At 46.6% G+C, this 20,722-nt stretch overlaps 1 protein-coding gene across 3 annotated transcripts in view; it reads left to right on the top strand.

Moving 5' to 3' along the window:
• The window catches only part of sipa1l2 (signal induced proliferation associated 1 like 2), a 59,880-nt gene that overhangs the window by 24,073 nt on the left and 15,085 nt on the right, over positions 1-20,722 (top strand). For all 3 annotated transcript variants that reach the window (XM_069658402.1, XM_069658403.1, XM_069658404.1), the window contains exons 8-14: positions 1,098-1,372; positions 8,859-9,113; positions 13,193-13,339; positions 14,737-14,840; positions 16,048-16,136; positions 17,105-17,472; positions 20,228-20,515. In XM_069658402.1, coding sequence (XP_069514503.1) covers positions 1,098-1,372; positions 8,859-9,113; positions 13,193-13,339; positions 14,737-14,840; positions 16,048-16,136; positions 17,105-17,472; positions 20,228-20,515 — 1,526 coding nt within the window. The remainder of the gene's footprint in view (positions 1-1,097; positions 1,373-8,858; positions 9,114-13,192; positions 13,340-14,736; positions 14,841-16,047; positions 16,137-17,104; positions 17,473-20,227; positions 20,516-20,722) is intronic.

Genomic DNA, 20,722 nt, shown 5'->3' on the forward strand with positions numbered 1-20,722 from the left:
TAATCTGATGGGTGATTAAAGCTGATTGGATGCAGTGTGACTTTTTTCTCACTGCTGTTCTTGTGTACCTGCAGCACACTGTGGCCTCGACACGAGCTCAGCCACTCACAGTCATCAGGGTGAAGTCAGATCTGCTGCTTTAGCACGTTTCTGCTCTGTCTGCAGGTTGCGTGTTTGACTGAGTGTTGCTGCTGGAGCGTAGAGGGTTGCCTGAACTTCAGCTGAACCTGAAATGCATTAAAGCAGCGGCTTAGGCCGAGCCACCGCTGAGCAAAGTGAGCAACTTAATTTGCATGCACGAACATGATTGGACAAGAACAAACTTTCAGTTTCATCCAAGCACGCAATTGGGCGAGCCGTGGCTGTCCTCCAAGAACCCAGGGGTGAAGTCTGAAGTGTCTGGCTGCAGAGTCCAGGACTGCCACACGATGAATGGATGTTTTTTTTAATCTGGACGTGAACACGCGTGTTCATCAGCTGCCAGTTTATGCAGATTAAATGTTGGTGTTCAAACATTGTGCTTCAGTCTTTCAACAAGTGAACTCGGGTTAATAGACTTACTTCTGTGGACAAATCTGTATCTCAGGGGCCAATTTGATCCTAATCCCCCTCAGAGCTGCTATAGTTAGCGTGTCCTTAGAGACAGGTGTGTATTTATGTGTGCAGCACATGTGTGTGTTTAGCCTCTCTGTGCAGCTCTGGAGCTATATCAGTTAGCTCTGTGATGTACCCTCTTATTAACCTCCATTCTGAGCGGCCCTTTGAATTAACAAACACGCTCCTGCACAGAGAAGCTTTTTACTCTGCTGTTCACAGTCCTTCACTGTGTTTTTGTGTCATAAACTACACACACATCTATCAGAAAAGATGCAAATTGTACACTTATGAAGGCTGCTGCTGCGAAATACTGGATTAGCATAGCTAGCTGTTATTAAGGGACATTAAGATCATTCAGCTTCTAGCCTTTTCTGTCTCTCTCGTGCATGTTTCCTGATTTCTGAGTGATTTTATGTGTTCTTCTTTCTTTATTTCTGGATCAGTGTAATTTTAATGGTTTGTTTTCTGTGTCTCATAAATGGATTTTGATTCTGTTCCAGATCACCACCCGAGGTTGCGAGACGTCAGAGATGACTCTGCGACGGAACGGCCTCGGACAGCTCGGTTTCCACGTCAACTTTGAAGGCATCGTGGCCGACGTGGAGCCCTTCGGCTTCGCCTGGAAGGCCGGGCTGAGGCAGGGCAGCCGGCTGGTGGAGATCTGCAAGGTGGCTGTCGCTACTCTGACACACGAGCAGATGATCGACCTGCTGCGCACGTCTGTCAGCGTCAAAGTGGTTATAATCCAGCCTCACGAAGACGGCACACCCAGAAGGTAACTGCTGTGTTTTCTCAGAGATGTATGAAGTCGTAGCTGAAGAGAACAGCTGCAGTTAATTATCCTGACGTTTGTTCTCGTGTTTTTCATGATTAGCATAAAGAACTGCTTACAAACTGCTTTTGTCGCGCTGTGGTCGGTGTTGTTCTCTGCAGAACTCTCTGGAGAACGCTCCCTCTTTGTGTTGATGTGGTTTTGTTGCAGGAGAAAGTTCCAGCAGGTCTGTGGAGTCACGCAGACACGGACAGTCAGCGTTTCTCACTAATGATAATGAGAGGAGCGATTTGATTAATGGCTCATCTCTGGCTGCCTTTGTCTGACAGCTCTCATTTGCAGATTGCTTTTTTCTAACCTCGCCCAATCTTCTATTCAGCAATTAGTGAGGGAGTGTTTGGCTTTATAGGGACACACACCCGGAGGGAGGCTCCATCACTGCTCTAATGAAAAGAGAGGGGAACATTTCAAATGATCTTTTGTGAGGGGAAGAGTTAAAGTCGTGTGCTCCTTCAGAAAGCACAGCTGCTTGTTGTGTCTGTGGGAGACGGACAGCTCTGTGAAATCATCCATCACTCTTTCACGCTCACATTTTCGACATCTTTGTTTTGGTTTGGCTTCAGGCTGACAGATTTGTGTTCCAGCAAACGCTCGTCCCACTCTGTCGCAGAGAAGCAGAATGACGCCTCAGTTTGCAGAGAGGAATACCACTTCATCCGTTCTCTGTGTGAGGTGTTTCAGGCTATGCTAATGTTGTTAGCTAACACTTAAACCGGTAGACAACCTGCACAAAGCGGTGGATACGTTCATTTACAAAGAGATAATCTACAGTGTAATTTGCTGACCTGTTTTGCTTAATGCAAACACAAACCCATTATAGCCTTTTAACCATCAAACTTTGTACATAACAGGAAGCATAAATATTGTCATGAAGTGTCTGATAGCCTCTCTGTCACTGGGTGTGAGATGGGCGTGGTTAAGCTGGGATGTTTATGACGAATGAGTTTATTGGATGCTTTATGAGACTCAACTTTGAAACCGTTTTGCTGCTTGAGATTTTAAGCAGCTGTGTGTGTAAATGTGTCATTATGTCAAAGACTGCGTAGTAGGTGCATGTTTAACTGTCTTTCAACTTTGCGTTGCGGTCTGGCAGCGGAGGAGGAACATATTTGCTCCCCCAGATGGTGGGCTAACGCGGCTCGTCTGTGAATCCAACACGGCAGCCTCTCTGGCAGAACCAGCGTCTAATCCTCTTACCACGATCAGTGATGATACATGATGATACAATCATAATCGCAGTTCAGCGAAGCAGAAAGCAGACGAAACCAGAACTGGTTCTGTGTCGACGAGCGCGTGTCCGGCTCCCTGGAGACGTGGCTGCAGGATGGAGGAGGCTTCTGACGCTGTGTTTGTGCCAGTTGAAGACATCTGGCTCGGCTTCACTCACACAACTGAAGCCTGTGAAGATGCTTCACACAGCCAATAAAAGACACTCTGCATCGCACTATACCCACAAGGATTCATCATATCATCTGTATGTCCTTAATGGCTTCTATGATGCATTATGCACTAAGCTTGACCCATATATGGCGTCGCTAGCAGATACATCTGCAGATTAGCAGGTATTACCATAGAAGACTATACTGGTCAGAGCTGCTGAGCTGCACTGGGAGATTTCCCCGTCTTACTGAAAGCCACTGACGGTCCATAATAGCAGCTTCCTGTGTGATGGTACTGATTCTGACATTGGGTTTGAATTGGGCGCGGTGAAGCAAATTTTAAGCAATTCTTATTGTATTATTATGTTAAGAATTATATGCAATTAATTCCACAAATCGATCACAGGAGAAGTCATGTGGCCGAGCTGCAGCTGCCGAGCGTCTGACGTGGTTTAAGTTTAGTTTATGATCTTTTTTCAGCGGCAAATGTTGAGCTTCATCTTAACCTTGTTATAATATAGAACCAGCTAACGCTACAGAGCCATAATTTAGCATTGCATTCATAGGTTTAACAACAGATCTCAGCTAACGTAGCATGTGTATGCTAACTGCTAACTATGATATGGATAGCATCTTGTAACACACCGTTCTGTGAGCAAAATAAATTAATATTTTTCATGGCTTTTGCCTCGTCCTCGGATTCTGACTCAGACGACTTAAACACATAAAGCTGCTCTACATCGATTGTCACATGCACCATTGTTGTGGGCGGAGCCACAGAGATGTCAATCAAACATGACAATCTTAAAAATTGGTCTAAAGAGCAAAATGAGCTTCAGAACCAGGTTTTGTAATAGTTATAAAAATGCATTCTTCTTAAGAAAAATCATACACTGATTGTTTTCCTCTTTTTTAAAATGTATTTTTTTGTAGCCTTTCAGTGGAAAGTGTTGGAAACAGGGGAAGAGAGGGCGGGAATGACAGGCAGCAAAGGGCCCGGGGTGGGTGGGAGTCGAACCTGGGGCTGCCACATCAGGTAGCGACGTTGGCCCCTGGGACACATGATCTAAGCACTGAGCTAAATCGACGCCCCCAAATGTGACTATTTCAAGCCAGCCTTTCCAGTATCCTTACATTTTTTAAATTAACATTAGATACTTGTGCCCTAATGATAAGGATAAGCGCTCAGTGAAGAAACCCCTCCCCCTGTTCCCTTATCCCAACACTTCCTACCCCACCACATGGTTAAACTGTCCCCCACATTTGAATGAAACACAAAGTGAGAGAGAGGTGTGTTAGAAAGAAGACGGGGAAGGCCAAACATCCAGCGTCTTTAAACACAGTTTCTCTTCTTCATCCCGTGAGAACCAAAACGCTCCGTCTCGGGTCCTGTGAATTTTCTCCCAAGGCTCCAACGAATCGCGAGGTGAGAGGTCAGGTGAAGAATCTCGAGGACCCTCAACTCTTTTCGCTGCTGCGTCTTTGAGTTGCTAAAGTGTTGCAGTCAACAATAAGTGCTCCAGTTTCTCTGCTATTATCTCAAAGGAAAGGAATTCAGCTGGGGCCCGGACGCCCCCAGTCAGTCCCCTGTGGCCACAGAGATGGGGGTTAGTCTAACAACAATGGACAAGAGTCTCATGACCTCCAGACAATGTGGCCTGGCTCCATACTGCTACTATGACAAGGAAAAATGTTTTCATAAGCACATGCTGGGGCTGCAGGGAGGCCGGGTCCTCTTTACTGTTTTTAAAATGTCAGAGTAACATCCTGAGTCTGTGATTCCTCCCTCAGAGGGGACAGACGGGGTCGTCTTGTTGCTAAAATTATGTTTGGGAGAAAATAAGTCGCAGTAAGATCACTGTCGGCGCTGTTTGCAGACATCCCTCTAAAGCTGTTTACGCTCTAAACGGTTTTAGCCCGCTCAGCCGTAAGCTAATGCAGATATGCCTCTAATATTAGTCTAACCTGGTGCTGTATTTATTTACACTGCAGGAAGGATGTGGTTAGAGCCCGGTGCGATGGTGGAGGCTTTTCCGTCATCACTCTGAAAGGCTTTAAACAAGTTCAACATGTTGGGAATCAGACTGATGAGAGAAAGATGAGAACGATTAGCTCTTTGAAACGTACAGAACGTCGAGTATTTACGGTCATCAGAGACGGAGGAGTAAACAGAAGGATCAGAGCAGTATGGATGTTTGCTGGAGGAAATTCACACAGTAACAGAGACAAGAGAGCGTCTGCACTTCCACACATTGATCCTGTTAAAGCGTAAAGTACATTTAGGCTTTTGATTTGAGTTTAAATTTGAGGGTAACATGAATGTTAGTGGGCTCACGCTGCACCAGCCCCCTGCTGATAATGAGTATCGCCTGTGACGGTCAGACGGCCACTTGTGACCTTCCTTTTGAAGTGTCATCAGACTTGTCATCGTGGATTTTCATCTGGACTGAAGTTAAGCCGCGTTTCTCACTTCCCAAGCCGACACCCTGTGAAAAAGAGCACCGCCAACCCAAAACTCAGAAGACCTGCATCACAAATTGCTCGGCTTAATCCCCCCGCTCTCACAGGAGCAGCTCGTTCCTTTAGATCAGGCTGCAAAGAAATCACTATAAAGGTTTCCTTTATCCCCCTCCCTCCCTCTCTCCCCCTCTCTCCCTCCCTCCCCCTCTCTCTCTCTGCAGTCCTTTACACTTTGCAGCTCACCTGATTTAATGAACCTCCTCACAACGGCCTGCAAAGGTCACCACCTCTGTGGCTCTTTGCTGTGACATGGACGCTGACTGTGGGAATGGATTAGCATGTCACTCAGTCGCTGGCCGTGTCATCAGAGTGACAGCTCTCTGGCTGAGGTCTAAGGTCCCGCTGCACACTGATCTATTGTAACTCTTTAAGTGGCGATGGTTGAAGGAGCTGATTGTTCACCTCCAACTGGCCCCAAAACAGACTTTTTAACTGGCTGTGAAAAAGAGCACGTTTAACACTGATGCCTCTTTGTGACTTAAAATAGCAAACCAAACATCAGCTGGAAGATCGACTATTTCTATAAAGTTATTTAAAACACTGAAACACTGGTATAACTTCCTGTATATGTTATATATGCTGCTGTTTTGCAGTGCTTTATTGAGGGAGGTGTCTGCCGTAGTGGGTCATTGGCTGAGAAGAGGGAGTTATTGTTTTAAAGCTACGTTTAAGCGTTTATTCTGGGAAGAATAAGACGCACGTAGAGCAAGCGAGAGCTAATTGAGAAAAGCAGTTAGCCAGCCTGTTTGTTGTCTTTCCGGGAACACCTGAACCTCAGGTTAGCTGTTGCTGCGACAACGAGATAAATCCAGGCTCTGCTGAGCGAGCACATCGCCTCGCTCTCGTTCTCCCTCCATCCGTCTAGCTACCCCGCTACATTATAACACCTTTGACCTCTGCCACCCCGTCGAAAGTACAGTAAGAGATGAAAACAAAACAGTGTGAATACTGCACGATGAGACCGAGCAATCAAACAGATAACATACAAAACAAGCCACAACGAGCAAGAACAGGAATATGTTATACATATATATTATAAAATACACAGGAACAGTTAGTCAGATGCTTGTTGGATCAATATGTTGGAGGAAAATAAGCTGCAGAGGATCTAAAAGGTTGTAAAGGATTTTAAAAGGACAAACACTGAGTAAAGTAGGCCGGTCCCAAACCAACAATAAGAATCCTGAAGACACTGACAGCTGGAGCAGGTTCAGGGTTTTGTTCTGTTCTTCTAAATTAATTGTAGAGTTTATAAATTTGCCAAAATTGACACAAAATGAAAGTTTCTTGAAGTTGCTTTAAATTAGCGATGGTGTGAGTGATGTCCCGTCAAGCTGTGGCAAAGTGTTCTGAAATTATTATTGACTCTATCATCCTCACTGCTCGTCCCACAGCCTCTCCTCCGCCCGCAGCCTCCAGCTCGGGTTTAACTGTTGACCAGACGCCCGTTTCCTGCTGTCTCTCCATGATTTATCCTCAGCCAGTCCAGGTCCCTCCCTTTACATTACAAACAAGAAGCTCATCCAACATTCATCAGGCTGATACGATGAATATTTCCTCCTCCGTCTCAGCCTGTCGGAACCTCGGAGGGAGGATATAAGAGAAATCTCCGCCCTCAGCTCTGATGCAAAGAGAAAGCAACGGCTGACACCTTCCCTGTTGACAAGCTGTTAGCGAGGTTTAGCCCGTTCAGAGAGTAATAGTGTGTGGCAACACACACACACACACACACACACACACACACACAGAGTTAATCAAGGTAACGAGTGGGTCAGCAGCCCTGCTCAAAAAACAATTGACCAGCAGTCCGGGGGATTTAATTTACTCTTGTTAACGTCGTTCTCTGATGATGTGAGCAGGAAGTGACTGAAGAGATCAGGTTACACAACAACCTCAGCTGATTGAGTCACTGAACGTAACCTCTGGGCCGTGTTTGTGCTGTTGGAGCCTTTTGGAGATTTGTTCATGTAAATATCAGACAGATAATCTGTGTGTGCGCTTTATTGGACGAACAGACCGTCCAACACGTCTGGCTCAGTCACATTATTCTATTATCTACGTTAGCACTAATTAGCAGCTGTCTGTGTCTGTGCTCGCCCTGCCTGGCTCACTGAGTTTGTTGCAGTGGCCCGTGCATGGAGTCACGATTGTTCTCCAGCTCCACCCTCTCATCCTCTCTTCACTTTTGGCTCCAGAAGGACAACATGGCGACGAAATGCTTCAATAAGTCAGTCGACAAAACCAGCTTGTGTCGTCATGGTGGCGCCGTCTATAGTTTGAATGCAGTCCTGACCTTCTGAGGCTGTCATGCCACTCATTACTCTCACTGTCCCACATATCAGCGCAGCGATGCATGCCACATACATTCAGTAAATAAGTAATGTAAACTGTAGCGTATATAGAGCACACCATTGACGGGCTTTCATCATGGATGAAGCCAGCTTGTTGGTGACATTGACCAGATGTGAGCCGGGCGACACGCTGGAGGAGGAGGAAGCGATGGATGATCTCCTCGTTAGATCTTCTAACACCCACAGCTCCGGAGGGAGGTGGGTTGTAAACAGGCCGGCCACCCGCGGCCCAGTCTGATGAAAAGGTCTCTGTGAGCGGGATGACTCGCCCCCTCCACCGCAGCCTCTGCAATCAGCTGTGTGTACATGTATGACCGCAGCATCGTATACACAGCGCTGCTCCCCCCAGTGGGCTCTGGAAAATGGACTTTGGAGGAGGGGGGCGGCGTCATCATTGGGGTCATGCTTGAGATGCTTTTGGAGAGCTAGCAGAGCACCCAGGCTGTTTAACCCCAAACCACCGCCCTGTAACCACCCCACACACACACGCACACACACACACAGGCCTCTGCCCCCCCAGAGATTAATGTTGCATGAAATGACATCACAGGCCGTGCCCGTCCCAGGGATCCTCCGTGTTGTTAGCGGTAATGGGACGGAGGTGGAGGGAGGAAGAGTCTCAGGGGAGACACATCTGAGTTTCTCAGCTCTATTAGAACAGATCGAGTGTTATAAAGCGGCTCTGATGTACCTGTAAGCCCGCTGTGTGTAACTGTACTTGTGTTTATTGTTTATGTGCAGGTACACACACACCTGTGCATGGACTCAGTGCACCTACCTGTCTGCCTCTGGCTGAATATCTCTCACAGCATTAGTGCTGTCCTGATACAAAGGATGAACTCTCCCCTCCCCCCGGTTATTATTACAGAGGACATCAGGGTGAGCCGTGATGTATGAGGCAGGATAATGTACATCGAGTGGGTTGTTATAGCAGCAAGAAACCCCTTCAGGGTAAGACGAGCCCCGCCCACTCAACCTGTCGGGGTCAGCTCAGATTAACCCACCGTGCACTTCCTGCTCAGCAGCACTCTGTGTGACAAACACAAAGTTAATTAAGTGGAGTCACACCTTAAAGAAATCAATCGGAATGATGTTACCTGAGACTTTCGGACGCTCGCGTTGCCTTATCATCCTGTCCTCACTGTTTACCCTTAACCATCTCCTTCCTTTCCCTCTCAGGGGCTGCTCCGAGCTCTACCGCATCCCCATGGTGGAGTACAAGGTCGACAGCGAGGGCACACCCTGCGAGTACAAGACACCCTTCAGGAGAAACACCACCTGGCATCGGGTGCCCGCGGCTGCTGGAGCTCCTCTCTCCCGAGGCTCGCCCACGCAGGGTCCCGATCGCCTGCAGTGCCAGCAGATCCTTCAGCAGCATCAGGCAGCGATCCCCAGGAGCACCTCCTTTGATAGGAAGCTACCAGATGGGTCCAGGTAAACTCTTTCTTCCTCTACATGTACGTCTTGAGACTGACAGAGGGATCAGATGAGTCAGGCTGCTTCAGATTCACATTAATAACAGGCAGTTAAAGTCTGAATTTCCGTATAAAAGCGCTAAAAAAAACAAGATTTAAATGAGAATCTTGAACATGATTGTTTGAAGACATTTTTTGGCTTTTACAAACTTTTACAACATTTTCCACAAAGCGAGGCAGAGCAACGCTGGCGATCAAACATCCCGACGCTCAAACGATCCTTTGAGATGAAACCTTTGAACCCTCGGCCTCTCTCATTCAGAACGAGCCACAGCTTCACTTTGAGAGGCTGTTATTGTGTCCTGTATTTGCATACATATAAACGGAGCATTTTAGTCCGATGAATCCGCGGCTCGGCTTTCATCTCCCTCAGATGATACGGCTGCAGTCAGACTTTGTTCCTGTCCTACACTGTGTCTCTTTTGGACGTCTCCATCCAGCCATGTAAAGCAGCGATTTGTTCGTTCTAATGAAACCCCCGCAGTCATGATAACCTTTCCACACCGACCCCCCCCGGTGTTTTCTGTTCTGACTATACTGGGATAATGGCCGCCTTCCCTGCCTAATCAGAGTCCCTGGCAGTGGGAGCTCTCCATTCTCCCTCGCTCCTTTCTTCCTCTCCGCGCCTCCCTCCCTCTTCCTGCACCCCGCTGAGGAGGAGGTGATGGGGACACTGACACAGCTCAGCTCATCTCATCCAATTACTGCAGAAACAAAGAGAGTGCTCTTCCCCGGACCGCGATATGAAGCACTCCAGAGGGACTGGGAGGAGAGGGAGGGGGGCGGAGGAGTCGTAGAGGGCGGGAGGGAGAGGATGAGAATATTATACAGTCACACATTGTAGACAAGAAGAAGCTGCTTGTTATTTTTATCTTGTGTTGTGTGGACATGAGGAAGAATAAGTGAACAGGTGTAGAGTCTGATGATTCACAAGCAACCGTGATTCTGCTGCTGCAAGGTGGGACGTGGAGACGTTGTAATGTAGCTGATCATAAAGATGAAATTATGATTTGATTTTTCAAGTTTGCAAGCAGATAAACTTCAATAAGCTGCATGTTGGTCTTTAGATAAGGTGTGTGCAGGCATCAATGTGGGTGCATGTTATCCTGAGTTAGCAGGAAGCGATTGAAAAACCTGATCTAAAGACAAGCCGCAGTGCTTCCCTGCTAGTTTAAGGGTTACACTGTTGTTGTAATGCAAACAAGGAGGAGCAGAGCTTTGCAGCGGTCAGTTGTTATCAGGACAGAGGACCTGGCCTGTGTTGTTGCAGGCTGATTTCCGTCCAGTCACACAGCCTGCTCCTGTGTGTTGGTTAACAGGAAGACCTCCAGGCAGCAGACAGAGCTCCAGTCTCTTGTTTATTCTTTAATCTAGACTGTCGTCCACAGGTTTTCTTGTAACCGGGCAAAGTAAGTGAGAAACCTCTCGTCTGAAGATCAGGCGATGTCAGAGATCATTAAATCCACTACGGCTGCAGCGAACGAGTATTTTCGTAATTGATGAATCTACTGAGAAATCTGAAGCGTCCTCTGACATGCAGGAGCTCCTTCTGCCTTTCCTCTGCACACACAGAGGACAAGCTGAGTTGTTGACAGGACAGAGATGGGACGGATATCCGAGTACAAGAACACACTCGCTGCTTCCTCCTCCCTCGCCTGCTTCACCTCAGGAAGCTTTGCTGGACTCCTGCTCGCGTCCTGCACGGTCCAAGAACTCCAGCATGACCCATTCTTAGTCACCGAGCTCTTGCACGCTCTCTCTGATGCATACATGCAAGCACACACACACACACACACATATAATATGCTACTACTACTATGCTGCTACTACAAGACGACACCAACATCACGCCAGCAGACATTAGCATCAGCTCTCCAGTGTCGTTAGATCCAAAAGTAATCACATATTTACAGCCTACCTTTCTCTGAGGCGAAGCTCACAGATCTTTAATTATCCTTAAACCCTGACTGATCCTGTCAGTGTGTCTGAAGACTTTAATATTAAATGAAGTAATGCTGCTGAGCCTCATGCATAAATGCGCGCTGCGTCTCTCTTAATGTGGAATCACACTCGTCATTTCTGCAGCGATGGGATCAGATGATTATTTAAGAGGCCACATGCACCCCTGTGTGTCGTCAGTCTGACTGTGTGTGCAGATGATTCACCTTAAGCAGGAGTTTGACACCAGGTAAACGTTAGACTGGAGACTTCGATTGTTTTGCAGGGTCCTCTTCTGTCGAGATTGATGAGTGCAAAATATTTAGCGAGCAAACAGAGAAAGATTTAATGCTAATATAACTTTAGCTTATAGTCAGTGCTGAAGACATAAAGAATTAGCTTAAAACAACAGGTGAGCTAAACATGAAGGCTAACAGGCGGCTAACAGGGATAACAATGCATACATGGTGGGAACAGATGCCTAAAATAAAGAATGAACATCTGAACTGACCGAAACATAACAATTCAGATCCGTCAGAGCATGTTTGCAGTGACAGGTGTGGTCCATGAACAGGCGTCTGACAATAGCTCAGATAAAGCTCCGTCCCGTCCTCTCATCCAGAGCATCGTAAAATCTGACACCACCTCTGCAGCCAACGGAGAGCAGCCGCTAATCTCTGCGGCCTCCGATGTTATTGCAACGCAGACAGAAAAATTATGTTCATAACCCCCCCCCCCCGCAGGACTTTACATTATGTCAAGGGTGCAAGAGACGGAGAACAAAAAGCAGCTGCTGCTGTTTCACATTTAAGTGCCTGAACGCGGCTGGAGAGACGAACACTTCAGCCGGGGAGGAAATGTAGAGTCGGGGCCAGAGCGCTGGATGATGTGTGTGAGACTGACTTACTGACAGTTTAGTGAGTTTCCCATGGAGGTCCAGACAAAGGAAACCTGATGACGGGGCTGAAAGGGCTGAAGCTAAGAGTCTGTCGCCTTCAGAGTGGACGTTTATATTGTGATTCATGAATTATGTGATTCTACTGGATCGTTTCTGTGAAATGTGCTGCATGTTTCTGAGCTTTGACTGTTGCTTTATGAGTTTAATGCTTTGTTTGGATTCACATTTCAAAAAAAGACACGTCTTAACATTCAAATCCACTCCTGAACTCACTGAATTAACAAATACATGAACGTTAAAAGGTATAAAGTGTCAGTTTGATCCGGCTTAATGGAAAAGCCACCCTGCGTGTGTTGTTGCAGTCTGACTCCCGTCTGGTCGGACAGCCGACTGTGTGTTGGTTGGTTGCCTCCGGGCAGCAGACAGAACTCCAATCTAGTGTTCATTTTTCTGTTTTCTTTCTCTGTTGACCGGAGGAAAGTCGGCAAAGAAACGTCTCGTCTCAAGATCAGTGCAGGTCAGGAAATATTGAAATCCACTTCAGCATCAACACGGAGCACAATGTGACGGATTCCAAGCCTCCTTTAAGTTTGTGTTTCAGCGCAGAAGTCTGAAGCATCCTCTGACATGCAGTAGCGTCTTCTGTATCCCTCTACACACACACACACACACACACACACACACACACACACACACAGCTTCACCATCTGGAAAACTCAGTCTGGCTTATTACCACTAATCTCAGTTTCTGTTTGTCTTTGAGAACAAGACACCTTCTCCCTCACTGACAGCTCGAACGTTTTCTTAGAGATCATCCTCGGTGCGAGGGCCGATTCACAGGAGAGTCGGCCAGTAATACGGTCTTTAAAGAGAGGGAAAGTTTTACCTTCTTTTTTAAGCTCAAGAGTGTTCAAATAATCAGGCATCAGGTAGAAATGTGTTTGAGTAATACCTGTCGGAGAGAAAGAACTGAAATTATTAGCAATCAGATTCGTTTTCAATGATAATAAACTTCAGGATTGGCTGCTTTTCTTTTGCAATTTAAATATGTCATGGTTTTGGATTATTGGTTGGACAACACAAGCACTTTTAAAGATGTTGCAACGTGCTCGGGGTCGTTGTTATCTTCTAAACCAGTAAGCAACTGGTTACAGCCCAACATTTAATCTGTTTTTTATACGTTTGCCTTCCTGTGTCTGCAGGACGATGCAGGACATGGAGAACCCTCAGGTCACCTCCTGTAACAAAGGAGACCAGCACTACCGCAGCTCCCCCAGCAACCAGTCCTCCTCCAGTGATCCGGGACCCTGCAGCAGCGGCACCTGGTCCCAGCAGCCTGGATATGACGGGTAAAGGGCCGCAGCAGTGCGACTTCTTTTCAGTCCCTCCAGGAAAAGGAGCTTTTTTTGCAGTAATGAATACAGCTGCAATCAGTCCCTGCACTTTTCCAGAGAACATGCAATTTTGCAAAATGACAGCAATTTTTCCACATGAAATGACCGAATCATCAGCGCTCTTTTGGTCGGTCCTCACGCTTTTTTTAGAAAGTGATCCGACAAAAAGTACAATCACACCTCCTATGGACTGATACTAATCCAGAGGCTGAAAGAGGGAAGATGATGGAGGATGATGAGTTTTCTTTATGCATTATTGTTTCCATTCAATCATCCCAAATTAATCAGAAAGGAGCACTTTGTAAATCCAGCCGTTTGGTTTTAAAGCCATTAAAGTCCCAGAAAGGTGCAGTCATTTTCTAACTTTGAGCACACCTTCCTGCTTCTGTTCAGACAGAATGAGCACTTAAGTATAATAGGAAGTGATTATAAAGAGTTTTTTCTCGTCCTTCAGTATATCCTGCTGCGACTGAAGTGCCACTTTAGCGAACTACTCTGTCGTTCTGGAGAAAGCAATTGAAAAGAAGTTTTTGAGCAAAAATGATCCAAAGAAAGTCGCAGGAGGGAAACGATTCAGCGCACAGAGGCCTTCTGTCAGCAGGATTTGAGCTGTCACAGTTTCTTTATACACGTAAATATGTATTTTCAGGATTCAGCATCCATCTATAACTCGGCTTTATCAATATAGAACCTCGTCTACAAACATGCTTCACGTAGAAACAAACAGACGGAACCGAACACAAGCTGACAAGAACGGGTCAAATTGATCTAAAAAGGAACTCTGACTCAGGTATGACGGCTCATACCGGTTCGCAGGGCAGCACGAGCTTTACATCCGCCAGGCTGAGAATCCATCAGAGACCGATGTCTGTCTGTAAGCGGTTACAGACCATGACAAGAGGCTTAGCTCCATGCTGCTGCGTTCCTGTCAGAGGCCTCAGAAGTGCAGTGAACTCTCAGGGATCGCTGTGCGCTGTCAGAGCTGCCACCATGCAGAACAACAGACACGCTGACTGTTCGATTGATCTCCAGTTAGAGACGCTGCGGCCTCTGCTCCTCTGCTGTAACCTTTAATGAGCCTTTAAGGTTTAATTAAGACCCACATTGGGAAATTTGCAGCTCTCTCCCTTTTGTCAGGAGCAGGAGAGCTGCTCGGCATGCCAAGTCGAATGAAAGGAGGTCTCTTGTCTGTCTGGCAGCTTCTTTATTCTTTTAAAAGCTCAAGTGATTCGACCTTAAATGATCTTGAGCTAATTGCTCTACATCTGTGGTGAATCTATCAAAGTCTTTCCATGATGAGAATACAGACTGAAAATAATTTACAGCCGCTTTCATCCTCCTCCTTTCTCCAGGTGTCCCTCTCCGATCCTCCACGAGCGGACGGGCGACATGCAGGGGGGGGAGGGGGAGATCCACAGGGAGAGGGAGCCCACTCTGGAGAGGACCCGGTCTGCAGGTGAGTCTGATGTTTGGTCACCTGAGCAGCCATGATGAAGATGCAATTTTACTTCTTGTGAATTATTATGTGTATTATTGTGCTTAAATATAATATTCTGTAAGGTATTTTGCTGCTTGACATCTGTGCACTATTTGATCTGTTAAACGATGACCTACTTTTTGTTAAACTATCTGCGAATGGATTAAAAACTTCAGCTATTGATTTGATGAAAGTTGTTTATCCAACAGACTAAAGAGGTCTTGTTTACTGTCTAATATGAAATCACTTCAATGTGGAATTCCCCAGGGCGGCTGTCTAGGACCTCTTCTTTTTCAATCTTTGTAAATTATTTCCCGTGTGTTGAAAAAGGCAGGTATAACTATGTATGCAGATGATACCTCAATGTATGCATCTGCAGGAAACAGCCAGGATCTTAACGAGATGCTTCAAAAGGAGTTCATCCTGGTTTCTGAAATCAGGCTTAAGTTTAGTGTGATATTTGGTTCCAGGCATGCTACAAGAGCAGACCAACAGCTGTGCATGTCTGTGCTAGTGGCAACAATTCAGCAGTTTAAAGAGGCCAAATTTGGGGGTGTGACAACTGATGAAACACCGTCAGTCACTTTAAGAATATAGTTGCAAAAATGAGCAGAGGTCTCTCCACCTTCAGAAGGAGCGCTTACTCTAACAGAATAGAACAAGTGATCCAATCTTCAGTCGTGTCCCACCTCGATTTCTGTCCAACAATCTGATCCAGCGCCTCGAAACAGGAGCTGAATAAGATCCAGCTCAGCCTCAACAGAGCGGCCCAGCTGGCTCTTCACACGTCCAGTGCTGTTAGAAATAGAGATATTTTAAACGGGAATAAACTGCCGCTACATCTGACACGGATTAATCCAAAACCTAAAAAGAATCAATTTACAAGTGAAATTCTGTACAGGAAGGTGGGTTATGTCAGGACAGCGAGGTTAGCATACATGGCTCTGTTAACTACTGCTTTAACCTGTTTCGTTTTTTTACTCGTCTTTTTATTACGTTTTCTTGATGTTGAAGATTTACTTTGATGCTTGAACGTCTCGTCTTGTTTATTTTTTTGTGTTGACCCCAAAGAAAAGCCGTTACTGGGTTACGACTCATGGGGATCCTAAGTAAATAAATAAATAAATAAGCCGTCTAATCATGTCTGGTTCTTCTGCACACTCATCTCACTCTTCTTGGTCCTCAGAGGCCAAGTGGCACATCCCCTCCACCAAGATCCTGAACCCTCTGAAGCAAAGAGAAGGCGGGAAAGACTCTCCCAACAAGCTGTCCAGGGTAAATGTCTGAACTTCTTTAATACAGTCAGAAATAAGCTCAACACAAGTGTTTGGAAACTCATCGTCAGCTTGTTCTGAAGGGCACCGCAGCTCTTTCAAGAGTCAGTGTGTTCGGAGCAGAAACTCTGCACAGACCTGGTTTACCCTCATCAGTGTTCGAATCACAGTCAGGTCAGGTTGTCCTTGTTTTTGGGCTGTGCCGAACCAGCAGTTCAATTGGAGTATTAAACCTCATGTCGTCGCCTGCAGACGCTCTTTGCACTTCTCACTTTGCCTTCATCAGCATGCTAATGGGCGTCTCATCTCATCACCGCCTCTCGTTGTCTCTCACTTTTCTAGGACACATTTTCCTAGAAGGTTGAATATATTAAGTGCTGCAGCTCTCGTTCTCTGCTTTCTCTATGTTCTCCTCTCACAATCTCTTCTTCTGTCTTCTCTTTCCTGGAGGCTCGCACATACAGCTAACAACTCCTTCAGAGCTTTTAGCCCGTGTCAGAGGATAAAACATGAAACCTTCCTCTGTGGATTTCTGCTCCCGATGCACAGAGCTTGTTTTTAAAGCAGAGTAGTTGTTTGTGATGTGCTCTAAGATGCCTCATGATTTAGCGGTGTTAAGCACAGCATAATGAAGAAAACATGACAGGTCATAACCCTGAGGTCTCGGTTCTGTTCCTGTAATGAAGCTTTAACGCCGTCATTAGAGGCCTGTTTGTGAGTCATCACGTTTAATTGTCAGGCTGCTGATCTACATTTTGTTTCTCACTGACGATGATGATCTCGGGCTTTTCTGCACAGAGTGAACGAGTTGCTGAAACTATGATTCATAATTCCTTTAAGAGGCAGTTCTTGTGGCTGTCTCCGAGTGTGTTGGTTAAAACATCCATGAGAATATTTGCACCTGCTCGACCTCGTCTGACTCACTGTATGTCTGTCTCCTCCACCCCTCCCGCTCTCTCTCTCCTCCAGACGGGCGATAAAAACTCCAGCCACTCAAGTAGCAACACCCTCTCCAGCAACGCCTCCAGCAACAGCGACGATAAGCACTTTGGCTCTGGAGACCTGATGGACCCGGAGATTCTGGGCCTCACGTACATCAAAGGGGCGTCCACAGACAGCGGCATCGACACTAATCCCTGCGTGGCCCCCGGGGCCCGGGTGCTGCTGCAGGGCCGGGTGGGGGAGCAGGGACACCCCTGGGAGCACCATGAGGACGGGGCGTCAGAGGAGGATCATGGGAAACTGTACCTGCCGCAGGGCTATGCCTCCGCTATTATGTCTAGTCATGTGACGGAGGGAAGCATCGGAGACCTGAGCGAGATCTCATCACATTCAAGGTACAGAGCAGAGACAGGAAGTGTGTTTATTTCACTTTTCTCCCCACAAAGAAGTGTTTTTGAATTCCAGGTTGCATCACTGTGAGAAGTAGAAAAGTGCAAGGGATGAATACGTAAACTATTCCCTTTGCAGTCACCCGATCGTAATTCAACACCGACTTCCAGAGTTTCAGAGACTCGCTGACTCTCTGCGAAGGAGCTCTGAAGCTGCTCTGCAGGCTCAAACGTCTCCTCTTTTTATTTGTACCATTGTTGCAGCTCATGTCGCGCTCGCTCTGATGTTCGTTCCTCTCTTTGGGTATCACGTCCCTCTGCTGTGGCTTCATTATCACGTGATTGGTCATTGATTTGCCCTCTGGAAAAAATCACACCCTTTTCCTGGTTTATGGCTAGAAGCAGATTCCACTGTGTCCAAACATGTGGATGTGCATCAATATACTCTCTATAAGCTCATTCCCCCTCTCTTCATCACACACACACACACACACACACACACACACACACACACAAAAGGATGGTGGCTGGCTGTTAGCTGACCTTCTCACCCAGCCGGGCTCCCTCTCTGCTGACCCACAGCCTGACTTTTCCAGCTGTGCGGAGCCGGTGGGTGGGGCTGCTGTCAGGCCAAAGCATCATGGGGGGTTTCATCACACCGTCTTCCACGTCCTCTTCAGCAGACTGGGGCCCATCTGGGGGAGAGGAGAGGTGTCACAGAGGGTTGGCCCTGCAGCCACTCACAGTCTGCCTCTGCGATAAAGAATGGGTATCTATTTGTTGGTGCCATGCAGGATTATGTTAGCGCAATCTGTTCAGATCATTGACCTGTTCGGGAGGCGTCAGAGCTGTCCGCTCCAGGACATCATTCAGAAACGAGTAAAGAGCCCCTGCCATCACCTTGACTACTCCAGTGCTTCCCACCTTTTTATGTAATGGTCTCTGACACCCGAGTGTCATCTGAGCAAACAGTGAAGCAGCAGGAGCACAGTGTGCAGGGTGTGGCCCAGATGGTCATGAATATGGAAGCAGAGACTGTCGTGCTTCCAGCTCAAACCACCTCTGTTGTCTCAGGGTGCTTAAAGAGAGCGGTGTGTGTTTCCAGAAAACAAAGAGACGGCTGCAACTAACCACTGTTTTCATCTCTGATTAACCTGACGATTATTTTCATGATTCATCCATGATTTTTTTAAGTCTCTGAAATGTCGTGTGAGAGGTGACAAAGTGCAAAAGGTTCATGAACTATTTCCAAGAGCCTAAAGTCTTTTTCATTTCTTTTACTGCAAAAAAACAGAACAAATCCTGAACTTTAGGAAGCAGGAAGGAGCGTTTTCCATTTTTCTTTAAAAAATCACTGAAACAATCAATCGATTACCAACAAAGATGGAGTCCAGTTAAAAAGCTAACAGATGACATAGGTACGGTGGCCCAGAGGTTTCTAACAAACATATCTGAGACGCTTTGCAAATTCAAAAACCACAAATGCAGAATAGTGTCTCCGGACTGTTTTGTTGCTGCTCAACCTGATACATGTGGGAGAGAGAGAGAAGTACCTGCCAGGAGAAGTAAGTGAAACCTTGTTTGCTGGAGAATTATTATCAATTATTTGTACTACGTATTTGTTACAGGTCCGCTCTCTCCCACATGTTTAAGGTTGTCCGGAGACACAGTTTTTCCTTTTCACTTCCGTTGTGGCTTTTTTAATTTGTGTTGCAGCTTTTGCGTTTTTCTTTCAAAGCGTTTGATTTGAAGCTCGTTTGAAACCTCTCAGCCACCGTACATTACACTACAGTTATTAAACTTAGGACCTGGAACGCAGCTGTATCACATCGAACAGCATCTCCACTCTGAGGATGACGCCGAGCAAAATGACCGCGAGTGTGAAATATGTTGAACGTTAACGATGAGATGAATCTGAAACTGGAATACATGTGCTGTTCTGTGGGGCCTTGTGCTACAGCAAAGGATGCTGTGTTAGCAGTGTAATGCAGACAGGAGCAGACAGGCAGAGAGCTCTTTGTTTGATGCATGGCTCATTTTCACATCACTGTCAAGTGTGATTTATTCATCCTGCATAAATGTAGCATCACTAGAATGAGGAAGTGGAACGAGGATCTTTAGTATTTAAACAGTAACGAGGAAAGTTTTTACTGCTCTCTTTAAAATGTGGCTGAAATATTAAATTATTAAACGAGTTAGAAACAAGCATCCTTTTTTATCTGACCTGGCTGATAATAATTTAAGGGTTAGTTCACCCAGAAGACCAATTAAAAAGCATCGTTCCCTGCGCTGACGTGTAGCCATGCGTGCGTTTTATTTGTTCTTCTCAGTATTTATTTTGTGCTTAGAGATCCAGAAATCAGACGTCGTGGGGTGGATATTCATAACCTCTGTAGATACAGCAGAGCTCGACGCACTGACCTCTTAATCTGGTGTGACAGTTGATATTTGACTAAATATTGAAAGCACAAAGGTCAGCGGAAGTACGCGCGTGTTCCACTGGATGTGAGTCATCTATGAATGTAGGTTAGAGGTCAACTAGCTCGACTTCACTCTATGTGGAGGAAATTATGTCATGCTGTCTTCGCCAGCAGCGCTTAATACTCATTTTATTTTGAAACTCATCCTGGTTGTTGCTCAACTTCTGACCTACTTTCATCGTGTGTTTGCTCCTCGTGCTGTCATGTTGTGTTTTCTCTGTTTTTACGTTCGATCACTTTTGAGTTACATTTTTCTTTCATTTCTTTTGCTGTCCGCTCAGTGGCTCACACCACTCTGGCAGCCCGCTGGCCCGCGGAGCCAGGTACTGTATGTCCGCTGACTCCTCCAAGGTGTACACCATCCCCCAGACCAGCAGCTCAGGGCCAGAACCAGATCCAGAGCCAGAGCCAGAGCCAGAGCCGGGTCAGGGTCCAGGGCCCAGCTCAGAGGCCTGTGGACAGACACGCTCGCAGCACGGGGGCAAACTCCCCGTGGGCATGAAGACGAGTGAAGATGATGATGAAGATGCCCACAGCACTGAGGGACCTCCCAACATTTCTGAGTGTGGGTGAGTGTGTGTGGGGGAGAGATGCTCTTTTACCACAAAACTCAAACGTAGTGCACGAGTCCGACTGCAGCTTTTATGCAACGCTAAATGAGCCACTTTCAATCATGCTAACGGGCCTGTCAGCTCTGCTTCTCTGCCTCCTCCCAGACTGAAAGCTGCTTCTCCAACGCAGTAACGTTCCCCGTACGACTAGGTTCTTTTGGAGGT

The sequence above is a fragment of the Semicossyphus pulcher genome, unplaced genomic scaffold (assembly GCF_022749685.1).
Source record: "Semicossyphus pulcher isolate SPU_LCO1_2020_fin unplaced genomic scaffold, fSemPul1.0.p SCAF_12, whole genome shotgun sequence".
Lineage (NCBI taxonomy): Eukaryota > Metazoa > Chordata > Actinopteri > Labriformes > Labridae > Semicossyphus > Semicossyphus pulcher.